The sequence below is a fragment of the Muntiacus reevesi genome, chromosome X (assembly GCF_963930625.1).
Source record: "Muntiacus reevesi chromosome X, mMunRee1.1, whole genome shotgun sequence".
Taxonomy (NCBI): domain Eukaryota; kingdom Metazoa; phylum Chordata; class Mammalia; order Artiodactyla; family Cervidae; genus Muntiacus; species Muntiacus reevesi.
The window spans coordinates 147972720-147987522 of record NC_089271.1 but is presented as its reverse complement, the minus strand read 5'-3'; the positions used below and the strand labels follow the sequence as shown (position 1 = coordinate 147987522).

The 14803-nt window shown below is 45.5% G+C and overlaps 1 protein-coding gene across 1 annotated transcript; it reads right to left on the bottom strand.

The window, feature by feature from the left end:
• Positions 1–6856: 6856 nt before the first annotated feature.
• Positions 6857–7804, bottom strand: LOC136154768 (olfactory receptor 10Q1-like). Its single transcript, XM_065916922.1, has one exon. It carries the CDS (start codon positions 7802–7804, stop codon positions 6857–6859), a length of 948 nt encoding a protein of 315 aa, XP_065772994.1.
• Positions 7805–14803: the final 6999 nt, after the last annotated feature.

The window sequence follows — 14803 nt, the reverse complement described above, 5'->3', positions numbered from 1 at the left end:
TGCAGTCCAAGGCACTCTCAAGAGTCTTCTTCAACATCACAGTTCAAAAGCATCAATTCTTCAGTGCTCAGCTTTCTTTATAGTCCAACTCTCACATCCATATGTGACTAGTGGAAAAACCATAGCCTTGACTAGACGGACCTTTGTTGGCAAAGTAATGTCTCTGCTTTTTAATATGCTGTTTGGTTTGGTCATAGCTTTTCTTCCAAGGAGCAAGAGTCTTTTAATTTCATGGCTGCAGTCACCATCTGCAGTAATTTTGGAGCTCAAGAAAATAAAGTGTCTCACTGTTTCTATTGTTTCTCCATCTATTTGCCATGAAGTGATGGGACTGGATGTCATGATCTTAGTTTTCTGAATGTTGAGTTTTAAGCCACCTTTTTCACTCTCCTCTTTTACTTTCATCAAGAGGCTCCTTAGTTCTTCTTTCTGCCATAAGGGTGGTGTCATCTGCATATCTCAGGTTATTGATATTTCTCCCGGCAATCTTGATTCCAGCTTGTGCTTCATCCAGCCCAGTGTTTCTCCTGAGGTACTCTGCATATAAGTTAAATAAGCAGGGTGACAGTATACAGCCTTGACATAATCCTTTTCCTATTTGGAACCAGTCTGTTGTTCCATGTTCAGTTCTAACTGTTGCTTCCTGAGCTGCATACAGATTTCTCAGGAGGCAGGTCAGGCAGTCTAGTATTCCCATCTCTTTCAGAATTTTCCACAGTTTATTGTGATCCACACAGTCAAAAGCTTTGGTATAGTCAATAAAGCAGAAATAGATATTTTTCTGGAACTCCCTTGCTTTTTATATGATTCAATGGATATTGGCAGCTTGATCTCTGGTTCTTCCGCCTTTTCTAAAACTACCTTGAACATCTGGAAGTTCACAGTTCATGTATTGCTGAAACCTGGCTTGGAGAATTTTGAGCATTACTAGTGTGTGAGATGAGTGCATTCATGCAGTAGATTGAACATTCTTTGACATTGCCTTTCTTAGGGATTGGAATGAAACCTGACCTTTTCCAGTCCTGTGGCCACAGCTGAAATTTCCAAATTTGCTGGTATATTGAGTGCAGCACTTTCACAGTCTCATCTTTCAGGATTTGAAATAGCTATCCTGGAACTCCATCACCTCCACTAGCTTTGTTCGTAGTGATTCTTCCTAAGGCCCACTTGACTTCACATTCCAGGATGTCTGGCTCTAGGTGAGTGATCACACCATCATGATTATCTGGGTCGTGAAGATCTTTTTTGTACAGTTCTGTGTATTCTTGCCACCGCTTCTTAAGATCTCCTGCTTCTGTTAGGTTCATATAACTTCTGTCTTTTATTGAGCCCATCTTTGCATGAAATGTCCTTTGGTATCTCTAATTTTCTTGACGAGTTCTCTAGTCTTTCCCATTCTATAGTTTTCCTCTATGTCTTAGCACTGATCACTGAGGAAGGCTTTCTTATCTCTCCTTGGTATTCTTTGGAACTCTACATTCAAATGGGTATATCTTTCCTTTTCTCCTTTGCCTTTCACTTATCTTCCATGCACAGCTATTTGTAAGGCCTCCTCAGACAACCATTTTGCCTTTTTGTACTTCTTTTTCTTGGGGATGAACTTGATCCCTGCCTCCAGTACAGTGTCACAAACCTCTGTCCCTAGTTCTTCAGGCACTCTGTCTATCAGATCTAATCCCTAGAATCTATTTCTCACTTCCACTGTATAATCGTAAGGGATTTTATTTAGATCATACCTGAATTGTCTAGTGTTATTTTTTCCTACTTTCTTCAGTTTAAGTCTGAATTTGGCAATAGGAAATTCATGATCTGAGCCACAGTCATCTCCCATTCTTGTTTTTGCTGACTGTATAGAGCTTCTCCATCTTTGGCTGCAAAGAATATAATCAATTTGATTTGGATATTGACAATCTAGTGATGTCCATATGTAGAGTCTTCTCTTGTGTTGTTGGAAGAAGGTGTTTGTGATGACCAGGCTTTCTCTTGGCAAAACTCTGTTAGTCTTTGCCCTGCTTCATTCTGTACTCCAAGGCCAAATTTAACTGTTACTCCAGGTATCCCTTGACTTCCTACTTTTGCATTCCAGTCCCATATAATGAAAAGGACATCTTTTTTGGGTGGTAGTTCTACAAGGTCTTGTAGGTCTTCATAGAACCATTCAGCTTCTGCTTCTTCAGCATTACTGGTCGGGGCATAGACTTGGATTACTGTAATATTGAATGGGTTGCCTTGGAAATGAAGAGAGATCATTCTGTCATTTTTGAGACTGCATCGAAGTACTGCGTTTTGGACTCTTGTTTTTTGACTGTGATGGCTTCTCCATTTCTTCTAAGTGATTCTTGCCCACAGTAGTAGATACAAAGGTCATCTGAGTTAAATTCACCCATTCCAGTCCATTTTAGTTCCCTAGTTCCTAAAATGTCGATGTCATCTCCTGTTTGACCACTTCCAGTTTGCCATTATTCATGGACCTAACATTCCAGGTTCTTATGCAATATGGCTCTTTACAGCATTGGACTTTACTTCCAACACCAGTCACATCCACAACTGGGTGTTGATTTTGCTTTGACTCCTATCTCTTCCTTCTTTCTGGAGTTATTTCTCCACTGATCTCCAGTAGTATATTGGGCACCTACCGACCTGGGGAACTCATCTTTCAGTCCACCCAATTTCCACCTCAGTCAGTCTCTCCCATCAGGAAGCTTCCATAAGCCTCTTATCCTTCTCCATCAGAGGGCAGACAGACTGAAAACCACAATCACAGAAAACTAGCCAATTTGATCACATGAACTGCAGCCTTGTGTAACTTAATGAAACTATGAGCCATGCCGTGTAGGGCCACCCAAGACGAACGGGTCATGGTGGAGAGTTCTGACAAAACGTGGTCCACTGGAGAAAGGAATGGCAAACCACTTCAGTATTCTTGCCTTGAGAACCCCATGAACAGTATGAACAGTATGACCAACCTAGACAGCATATTAAAAAGCGGAGACATTCCTTTGCCAGCAAATGTCCATCTAGTCAAAACTATGGTTTTTCCAGTAGTCATGTATGGATGTGAGAGTTGGACCATAAAGAAGGCTGAGTGTCGAAGAATTGATGCTTCTGAACTGTGGCATTGGAGAAGACTCCTGAGAGCCCATTGGACTGCAAGATCAAACCTGTCAATTCTCAAGGAAATCAGTCCTGAATATTCATTGGAAGGTCTGATGCTGAAGCTGAAACTCCAATACTTTGGCCATCTGATGGTGAAGAACTGACTCATTGAAAAAGGACCTGATGCTGGGAAAGGTTAAAGGCAGGTGAAGAAGGGAACAACAGAGGACGAGATGGTTGGATGGCATCAGTGACTCAATGGACATGAGTTTGAACAAGCTCTGGGAGTGGGTGATGGACAGGGAGGCCTGGTGTGCTGCAGTCCATGGGGTCACAAAGAGTAGGACATGACTGAGTGACTAAACTGACTGACTAACCATGTTCCAGTCATTGTGCTCAACAATAAACCCAAAAGAGGTCATTTCATCCTCACATATACCGCCATTTTCACCATGATTATCTTTAACAGTGGGATGATTTTTTTTCTTTTCCACAATTGCCTATATTTTCTCTGTCTCTGACAATGACTGTGGGTTACATTTGTAATCCCCCCTGAAAATAAGAAACTTAGTCAGATATTGTTTAGAAAAAATTTTAATTAGTCCCCAAGTGAACTATTTTGCCAAAGTTTTAGTTACCCTGTTTAAATCATTTGAGGTTGATGTTTCCCTTGAAAATGGTGCTAATTGGCACCTTTTCTTGATGCAATTAGAAGCTCTGTCATGATGTCTCTCAGGTCCCTGAGCCTTGGGGCCTTGGCTAACCATCGGGGGGGGGAGCGGGGCAGGGTGGCACAGCTCTGCCTGCCTTTGTGACTTTGAGCTGCTGCCAAAAAGCAACCCTTTCTATCTAAGTTGCATGCATAATGCTCATCGCACCTGGACAGGTGTTCCTCTAGAGGACAAGTGAGAGTTTGCTTCAGCAGTGTTTCATCACTGTCACATGAACATTTTTTGCTCTTTTACTTCTTCCAAGTACATGTGTGTACATGCACATGTGTGGGTAAACACAGAAACCACACACCCACACCAAGCCGTGTTCACATGGCCCAGCACATCACAGCCCCACCTGGCACAGACACTTCTGGCTGGTTATCAGTCAAGGCCTGCACCTTTTTGAATCAGAGAAGACTTGTTTGGAATAGAGTAAATATATTTAAAACAGATTAGGTATAATCTTTTATGACTAAGGCTAAGCAGTGATAGGGCCTGAGCATATAAATTCAAGGAAGTTGATGGTTAAACCAACAAGGCTCTCATTGCCAGATACTGAACATATTTTTTGAATTTCTGAGCTTCAAATCAGTGCAGACACCTAAACCCAGATGTCCTGTAGGACCTGGACCCAGCCAGCCCTAGCTGACCTCACTCTATTTCTACCACTTTCCAATGCTTCCCTCTTCTTCCTTTATTGCTTTGATGACAGTCTTTTTCCACATCCTCCTACTCTCTCTACTGCCATCCATCTAATCGTGTTCAGTCATTAAGTTGTGTCTGACTCTTGGCAACCCCCTGGATTACAATCCACCAGGCTTCTCTGTCTGTAGAATTCTCCAGGCAAGAATACTGGAGTGGGTTAGCCATTTCCTCCCCTAGGAGATCTTCTTGACCCAGGGAGCAAATCTACATTTCCTGCATCTCTTGCACTGGCAGGCAGATTATTTACCACTGAGCCACCTGGGAAGCCCATTCATCTAATCAATACCCCAAATTATCCCTAGGCACTCAACCTAGGCTGCCTTTTACCAGTGTGGCATCATCTTTTACCTGATACAGTCCTCTACCCCTGCTCTCTCGGAATCCCTCCTCTGATGGGAAGGTCAATGGGTTATTATCACATCACCTAGGATCTCCCTCAACCCCTATAGACCCACACCCTGTCCTATCCCACCCAAGAGAGGTTCTCCCTCCTCCTTGCCCCCGCCCCGTGCTGCCAGACCCCCATTTGATTGCCTGGAAGTGGTGGAAGCACCTATCTTTGCACCCCTGCCCATCGAAGGCCATGTGTATGTATGTGTGTTCATGCACATGAATACCTGGGTTGGGGCTGTCCCGCCTTCCTTGCACACACAGCAAGGCCATGGTGGTCAGCTGTCATCCCGTCAGAGATGTCCCATTGTCTTAAGTGTGAACTGGACTGAGACAGTTATTAAAAAGAGGTCCAGAACTAAGAGGCATCTAAGCTGTGCCTTAAAGTGAAGGGGAGATGAGTGGTGAGAGTAGGTGAGGATTTCTCAGCAAGGGGACTGCTTGGGAAGAGGAGACTAGTCGGTACCTTAACTTCTCTAAAGTCTTTATTATGGACTTTTCACATCTACACACAAGGAGAGAGGACAGTATTTAAAAAAAAAAAAAAAACTACCTATATTTCACCCAGCTTCAACACTTGTCAACATTTCACTGAATTATTTTGAAAATAAGGAAGGATTTATGGATGAGAAGTAATATTTCTTGAAAAGATAAGAGGCATCCCTCTAAGTTTGTCTAATTAAAGGGGCATCACAGGGCCCTGGAGCACAGGGCCTGAGTACGGTTGCAACACAAAGGTTTTCTTGGTTGCTGTCTCTCTCTTTCACTTCTGTTCTCTGTGCACAGAGATTGAAATTAGTGATCACCTCACCTTCCCTTTGATCAACCTAGAATCATCATCAGGGTTCCTGCAAGGATCTCAGAATGTTATCTCACCCTGCCCCTCCAGGCTCTGACCTTCTTCAGGTCTGAGGGCACAGAAGGAAGCTCAGCTCCTGGGGGATTGGGCAGGGCGATGTGAGAGCCCCTGGTACCACACCAGGATGTGGTAGTTCTCAGCACCACTGATTCGGTGCCCTGCTTGCCAAGGCCACCTCCAAGTGTTGTCCCATGCCATCCTTGTCGCAGTCCTAGGAGATGTGGAATAGTATCACCCCTACTGAATAACAACACGAGCCTCTCTTTCTGCAGAGCATCAATAGCACTGAACTGTCACTAGTCTATCAGCTCTTTTGGTAGAGCCTCTAGTGGATTCTCCCCTGTTGCCTCCATCTTCTCTCAGTGACTTGCAGTGGCCTTGGCACAGGCCACAAAGCAAGTAGGACTGGACATGAGAAACAGTTACCCACATGGTTCCTGCCCTCCAAGATCTGCCAATTCCACTGAGATGTGCCCTCTGGTGACTCTGAGTGTCCCTTTGAGGCAGGAGATGGGGTCATCACCTAGGAATGATCAGGGAGGTGGTAGGAGCCATGAACTAAGGAAGGCAGGCAAGGTTGGCAATAATGGATGCTCATGGAGGCTTTGGGGGGGTTCAGTGAGGAATGCTTTGGCGGGGGGTTAAACCATCAGCAAGTATATTGTTGACTGAACCTAAAGGCTACAGGCAGGCACTCATTGTGGTGGTTGAGTTGCCCAGTGAAGGGTCATCACGGACCCAGATCCTTTTCCTCCTCACCCTTCTAACAGCATGTGGGTGTTCCTAGGCTTGGTGGTGGGATGAATCACTCCTTCCTATGAAGTAATAGCTTGTAACCATGGTGTTAAAATAATTTGCTTTATTTTAGTATTTTGGCCAAACAAACATTCACTAACACCCCAGAGCCACCCCATCTAAGAAAGCATTAGGGTTTGTTCCATCTCTGACCACAGGAAAGGGCACGATAAGGTCCAGGCACCTGCAGAACCTCAGAACAGCCCTCAGGATGGGGCACAGAGCTGCAAGGGGTGCAGTGAGATGACCAAATGGGCTCTTGCACGTGGACCCCCATTCCCCGTTCCCGTGCATGGGACTACCACCTGGTCCAGTCATGTCTCTCCAGGAGTCTCTTGAGGGCACCCTTGACTTCCTTATTCCTCAGACTATAGATCATAGGGTAGAGCATGGGAGTGACATTGGTGTAGATTAAAGACACAATTTTGTCTTGTTCTGGGGTGTAGCATGACCTGGGGCGAATGTAGATGAATATTGCACAGCCGTAGTGCAGAAGGGAGACCAGTAGGTGCCCAGTACAGGTGGAGAAGGCTTTGCTCCTGCCTTCAGCCGAGTGGATTCTGAGGATGGCAGCGATAATGAACCCATAGGAGAGCAGGATCAGCAGGAAAGGGATCAACAAGATGAGCAGGCAAACAAGGAAGACTGCAATCTCATTGGCCTGTGTGTCCGAGCAGGCCAGGAATAGCACGGCAGGGATGTCACAGAAGAAATGATTGATCTTGTGGGACTGACAAAAGGGCAGGAGGAATATCAGTGTGGTGAGGGTGAGTGAGAGTGCAAAGCCGCTGATGCATGCCAGAGCCAGCATCTGCACACACGCAGTCCTGGTGACAATGAATGTGTAGTGAAGGGGCTTGCAGATGGCCACGAAGCGGTCATAGGCCATCACAGCCAGGAGGAAACACTCTGCTCCACCCAGTGAGATGAAGAGATGCATTTGCAGGGCACATCCCAGGAAGGGCATCCGCTGGCTCCCGGACAGGATATTGGCCAGCATGTTGGGGACGATGACCAATATATAGCAGATTTCAATGGTGGACAGGTTGCGGAGGAAGAAATACATGGGAGTCTGGAGGCATGAGTCAAAGAGGGTGATAAGCACAATAGTCATGTGTCCTGCTAGGGTAACAAGATGCATGATTAGAAAGAGTCCAAAAAAGAAGATTTGTAGTTCAGCCAGGTCCCCAAAGCCCAAGATAATAAACTCAGAGCTTAAGGTGAGGTTTCTCTGCAATAGGACCATCCTATATTCTCCTTTATAGAGCTCCTGGGTTGGAAAAGTCAGCTTTTTAGCAATCCACTAGGTCATGGGAGCCTCTGGAGTCCTTTCTACAGATGGCCATTGTCCTCATTCTATGAGCTTTTGGACTTCTGTCTTCTGTTCACTGAGAGCAAAGGCACACTCACTCTGATGTGACATCACTTTGCCTGTTATTACAGAAATGAATTGAGATGAGTAAAATCTATGTATGAAGTAGTTTTTAATAGACACTGTTAATAGTCCTCCTTCTGGCTACATTTTGAAGGGTTGTCTCATTGGAGTGATTGGGAACTGAGGTTGTTACTTTAAAGTGAAAGTCACTCAGTTGTGTCTGACTCTTTGTGACCCCATGGACTATACAATCCATAGAATTCTCTAGGCTAGAATACTGGAGTGGGTAGCCTTTCTCTTGTCCAGGGGATCTTCCCAACCCAGGGACCAAGCCCAGGTCTCCTGCACTGCAGGCAGATTCTTTATCAGCTGAGCCACCAGGGAAGCCCAAGAATACTGGAGTGGGTAGCCTATTCCTTCTCCAGAAGATCTTCCTCACCCAGGAATCAAACCAGGGTCTCCTGCATTGCAGGTGGATTTTTTACCAGCTGAACTACCAGGGAAGCCAGTCAATAAGCATTTTAAAATATAAAGTGACTCTGTGAAGCAGTGTGACGTGTTTCCTCTGTCATTTGTAAACTGGATTAGATGGCAGTCCCCAGAATTCCAGTAATGCTGTGGAAATATTTCCATTTTAATTTACAACCAGGATAAACTACATTCAACCAGGAACCAAGGGATCTAAGTTCTAGTTGTCATCTTGCACCATGTGACCCTGAATACTCTCAACTTCTGAAGTCAGAAGCCTCATCACAAATGAAAGGCGCTGAATCGGATGTTACTTAAACTTAGGTTTAAACAGACGCTGGGCCGACAGGGTCATTGACACTATAGGGAATTCTGTAGAACGTAAGGTGCAGCAAGTTGATCTTAAAGACACTTTGACTTTGTGCATCAGCTATGTTGTCCCTACCTTGCCACTCCCCCAAACTCCCAGAATCCTGCATCCTGTGAACAGGATGTCCAGCCAGGAAGAAGCATCACCAGCAGGAGTTTCTATCTCGCTTGTTCCAGCTGTACTCAGTCTCAGGGTGACCCCAATTTACTTGTCACCCTTTTCTGAGCCCTGGACTGACTTAGTTGCCCCCCCTAGCTTCCCACAGTGCTCCAGGCTTCCTCAACCATATTATTCACCGCTGAGTCTTGTAATTCTTTAATTCTTTTTCTGGCTACCCCAACAACCTGTGAGCTCCATGATGGCAAGGATGATGCCACAGTTAGCCTCACAGATAGTGGCTGGCACATGTTAGTATTATTGATAAAGATTTGTTGACTAAAAGCCTGCTCATTTCTGCATCCTCCACACTTAGGACCAATTGGTCATGGAGTAGATACCCAAAATATATGCTGGAGTTCATGTTAAGGGAGATTAGGGAATCCTTGACATACTGGGGGTGTGGAGCTCATGATTGTCTGGGGAGGATGTAGAGTGAGAAGAACAGAAGGCAAAGCGGTGGACCCAGTCATGGGGAGCCTAACAGGACAGAACTAGGGACAAGAACTCTCAGGACACAGAAGTTGAGTCACCAACGTGACAGTGGCTTTAGCTGCTTTGTGTCCTGAATGTGGGAAGAACCAGGCACCTTCTGGGACTTTGGGAGACATGTTTACTTCTTTATTCCCCTAGTAGGACCCATATTTCAAGTAGGAAGGCTTGTGTTTAGCCTTTGATTTCTTCCTGTGCATCCCTTTCACACAGCAGAAGATAGAAGATTGCTAAACAATGTAGAGAACCAAGACATTGAAAATCAACAGGAGTTAAGGGCCTCGTGGAAATGGAGGTGTCACTTCAAGGACAGGAGCTCACTTAGGTACCATTTCGACTGGGGCCGCTGTGTTAGGTCCATTGAAACCTGAAAAGTCATCTTGCCAATAGTTTTTCTTGGCTATCTACAGTGTTTGTGATGCTAGTTTTTCAGACACTTGCCTGTTACCTTGACTGTTCTTCTTTTTTTTTTTTTAAAATTGATCCAAAGAGCAACTAGAGTCTCTAATTTGGATGGGTCCCTGGAGGACTGTTTGCCCACTTGTCAGTGCAGAGCAGATGATTATGAAGTCTTCCCTAGATGGTGCCTTCCCTGCTCCCAGCCCTGCCACCAGCTCTTCCTGTAAAACTACACTAAGTCCCTGCCTGGTAGAGTGCACAGCCAAGCCCAGCTTTCTGCTCTGCCAACAGTCTGAGTGAGACCATGCTTCTAGGTTCTCAGTTCTCTTCCTTGGACTCAGACCCTTGGCTCTGGCTTTGCCACACCCAGTCACTTGCACTCTTTTTTTTTTTTTTTTCCCATGACAAGACTGCAGGCCTGTGGGGACTGCTTTGTTTTATTTGGGCCCTCAACCTTGGAAATACTGAAAACACATGAATAAAAGTCACATGAGATCCAAATACTTAAAAAATGAGAAATGATAGTCAGGGTGAAAGTTTCTGGTCTTTCAAGCCTCGCCCTGCTCTCCAGAGTAAATCACTCTCAGCCTTGAGGCTCACTTCTTTCCGTCCTTTGCTCTGTGTGTACAAGCACAGACACCCCCACACACACATATATGAACACACACACAGGCACATTCCCACCTGTGTACCCAGAAACAAACATACCACACTTTACACACACCAGCATAAGCACAATCACATGTACACACACACACACACACACACAAACACACACACACACCTAATACACACATGCATGCAAGTATTAACACATGCACACATGCATCCATATATTCACACACTCACATGTGTATATATATAAACATTCATTACCCATTAACAAGCTGAAATAGGATCATATTATACAGACTCACTGCCCTTAGTGTTTTCACCTATTAATGTGTCTGGAAGAAGTTTTCAGTCGGTACATACTGGTTTGCTTCATTCTTTTAACTGCTGCATTCTATAGTGTGGATGTGCTATAATGTAATTAATTATGATTAAATAATAATAAAATCTATAAACATAAGTAAATGAAACATGATTAAAATGAATGAGACTTTAATCAGTGTTTCACTACTTCACGGTTGAAGTGGTTTCTATTTGTTCCTCACCACACGCCACGGTCTGAAGCACAACCCTGCTGTGAATGCGGCTCCTGCTGTCTTCCTGCATCCCTAGGGCAGCCCTGGAAAAGAGACCTGATGTTACCTGGGAGGTGCAGATCAGTGTGTGAAGTGAAAAACCAGGGGGAGGCCGGAGAAGGAAGAAAAGCCTCTCTTCAGGGAAGCAGGGCAAAGTGGCCTGCACCTGGTGATGCAGCTTTACCACAGCTAGGCAGGTGGCTCTCCTGCATGTTTGGACCACGGGCAGCGAGTCCTGGAAAGGCCTGCCTGCTGGCTGGCAGGAAGGGAGTGTCCTCAGAAGAGCTGCTCTATTCTGTCATTTACATAGAGGCGGTGGAGGCAGGACTCAAGTAGCCCTAGGGGAAGAGAGGTGGGGCTGTGGTCCAGTCCCCTGAGGGGAGTGCCTTCCCCAGGTTGTACAGCTGAACCCAAACCCAATGACTTAGGTTTTCTTTGCAAAAACTCTGGTCTAGATGTTGACAACCTGGTTGAAGTCAGATCTGGTGAAAGTGCAGGGCCCACTGTGCTGGCCCCAGAATGTGAATGGACCTCAGGCAGAAAATGTACAGGTTTCCCTGAGTTCACATCAAGCCTTCAAGTCTTGCTATAGAGGAGTGTACAGTGAGCAGTGGAATCTGAAATTGGAGAGCTTGTAAGCCACCCCCCAAACACCAAAGCTGAGATTCTACAATGGGACAGAATCAGAGCCATCAGAGTTTCCATTTTTAATCTGCAAAATCTGAGTCATCAAACTAGCTTTATTGAATGAAATGGGGAATAAAAGTTATGAAAGCTTGAGAAAACTACTACTCAGTTGACACCAGCTGCTGCCTAACACTTTCACCTTCCTGGCCCTGGTCTAGGTGATCTGTGTCATCGTACAGCCTCCATTCAGAAAGCAGTCCCTACCTGCAGCCACTGGGGGCCGCTGACTGCAGGCCTTCATTTTGTTCACTTCCACAGCCCACAGGCATGCTCAGAAAAGCCTTGTTACCACCGCAGTTCTGGTGGGGAATACCTGCACCCAGGTCAAGGCCTTGGAGGGCTAGCTCAGTGCTGGGTTGCAGGCAGCAGCAGGAGAAGTCCCGCCTGCCAGCATTTTGCCACACCCTGCAACAGGACTCCCAAGAGCCCTTTTGGTGCTTAGAATCGAACACAGTTTCCCCTTGATTCATTCCAGTAGTTTCCACCTCTGATCCTGACCCCAGGATGGGCACTTGTCCCCCTTCCTCTTCCTCCTCTCTGGCCTGTTTCTACGCTTGGCCACAGTTTCTAATACAAAAGCTCTTCTGCCATCTGATGGAGACAAACACCATGGAACCGGCTTGGGGAACACTTTGTGTGAGACAAACACCATGGAACTGGCTTGGGGAACACTTTGTCGAGGTGACTTTGCTGGAGAGACATGGTGTGGCAGTGGGTCTTAGTTGCAGCAGGCAGGTCTTCTATTTTGGTTGCAGTGTGCAAGATCTTTTAGTTGTAGCATGTACCATCTTTACTTGTGGCATGTGGGATCTAGTTCCCTGACCAGGGTTGGAACCTGGGTCCCCTGCATTGGAAGCACGGAGTCTTAGCCACTGGACCACCAGGAAAGTCTCTGCAAGGAAAACTTTGAACTTTATTGTCTCCCCAGGAAATTCATCAAGGGTTTATTTCTGGAATATCTTGCACTTGTCATGTGATTTTCTGGCATAATCTCTGATGAGATATGTTGGGCACTGGTGGCTGGAAATACTAGGAGGAGAAAATAGAATGACTAAGGAGTAAACTTTTGTCTGTGGGTCCACCACAGAGTTAAGAGCTAAGCCCAGTGGCTTAAGAGGTACAAATATCTGTGAAATGTTGGTTATGTACACCAAGGGGGAACTCTTGGTTCCTCTGGTTTCCTGGAGGAAGGAGACACTACATGGTGATACAGTGAAACATGCTGTGCGTGGGCAGCATTCAGAGGTCTGCATTTCCTTACCTGGGGGAATTTGTCACAGGCTCTTGGTGTGGAGTATTTGGTCTCTTTCTCCTTTCCTTTCCATGCAGCTGGATGGGAGGCAGCGGTGCTGCAGGCATGACCCTGCTCTACAAACCCTGAATTTTCCTCCAGTGCGTTGTTCACAGTCTGATGGTATGTGGATCTAGGGAATTAGCTGTATTCACAAAGCAGCCTTTATCAGTGTAGACACTTTACTTCCCCATCTGGCAGGGAAAAGGGATGCTATTTATTGGCCCTTCTTCACTCCTCCAAATTCTCAACTTCAGTATTAATATTTGTATTCAGTTTTCTTAGAAATTGTGCTGCCAAGTATGCAGGCATGCAATCTTGACTTGGGGGTGGGGGACAGATCTGAGAATTCCCTTGGTTTCTTCAGGAGCATTTCTGGTCCCTGGAGGGAACTCCACTCCCCCTTCCTCGCTTTATGGGTAGAGACCGTAGGCCTCTTCATGGAACCATGTGCTTGTATTTGGTTAGGATGTGATGAAGCAATCTGGTTGATTGTTTTTCCCTCAACAGTCTCTTCATAATTTTATTTATCTAGGTATAGTTGATGTGCAGTATTATATGTTACAGGTGTACAACACAGTGACTCACAGTTTTTAAAGATTATGCTCTATAGTTATTATAAAATATTACCTATATTCCCTGAGCTGTACACTATTTTGTACATAGTACTTTGTACCTGTTAATTCTGTTAGTGGCAGGCCAATGGGGTCTCTTTATTTTCCTGCCTTGTATTTGGGCAACAACAAGTAATTCCATAGTTGGAACCACCTGTAGGTAGGTAAGTATTGGAGTTCTAGGACCACCAGGCATCCCACGCCCTTAATTTCCTTCCACCTGCTTCCTTCTCCCAGATGATAAGAATCCACAAGCCTTTGAGCCAGGATGGGTTGGTCTCAGTCAATCCAGATTTTGGAGTTGATGAGGATACCTTTTCAGCTAGTTTTGTGGTGGGTGTTGCCCTGGCTTTTTGGTTTTCCATCCTTTTGTCTTTCTCTGTCTCTCTCTTTTCAGGGGTGAGGATTCAAAACTGATGTTGCTACCTCTGCTGCTACCTTGCCAGAATTTAGAAACTGTATTACTTCTGTGTCAGAATAATTAATAAAGATATTTTCATGTTGATGCAGTTAAACAGAAAAGTTAGAAGTTCTGGGCAAATCATGACTTCACATGGGGCTAAGTCCCCTGTCCAGATTTCTCCTAAAAGGACAAGTGGTAGGGGGCTGAAGGGGTAAGGTCCCCAGTGAACAGCAGGAAAACAGAGCTTCTTGGGGAGTTGTACACACCGACTGGGAAGAGCCAGGGCTGGAGGTATAACAGCTGGAAGAAGGAGCCTGGTCGCATCTGGGTGTGTCAGAGAAAGAATTGGGCACTGCCATGGAGTGGTTCTATTGGGGGAACTGTGCCCTAGCAACCCACTGGCTGCCACAGTAAGAGAGAAAGAATGTCTAGGCTGCCTTCATCTTAGGCTTCAGCCTCCCCAGCCCCACTATTATTTGTTACACATCACAAAGGAAACATCTAAAGCTGAGGGAGGTGACATGTCTTAGCTTCTACCCAGTCACCCAGTCGGAAGGGTCGAGTTGAGCTTGGGCCTCAGGTGACCTGTCTGGCCCCAGCTCAAGTCCACCTCTCAGTCAAGTCTGGCCTCAGTTTCAGCAGCCTAATGCTTGACTCTTGTCTGCTTCAAGTATCTGTTTGGTCCCCTTAATAGGGGACTCTTCAAATTTGGTCACAGTTGCTAGAATAGAGGAGGCATATAGCAACTGATGTCATCAGTCTATCAATTCAGGTGTGTGGACAAGAATCACTCACTCCTGAAA

Coding starts and splice junctions, on each gene's coding strand:
- LOC136154768 (XM_065916922.1), bottom strand. CDS start 7,804: ATGGTCCTATTGCAGAGAAACCTCACCTTAAGCTCTGAGTTTATTATC.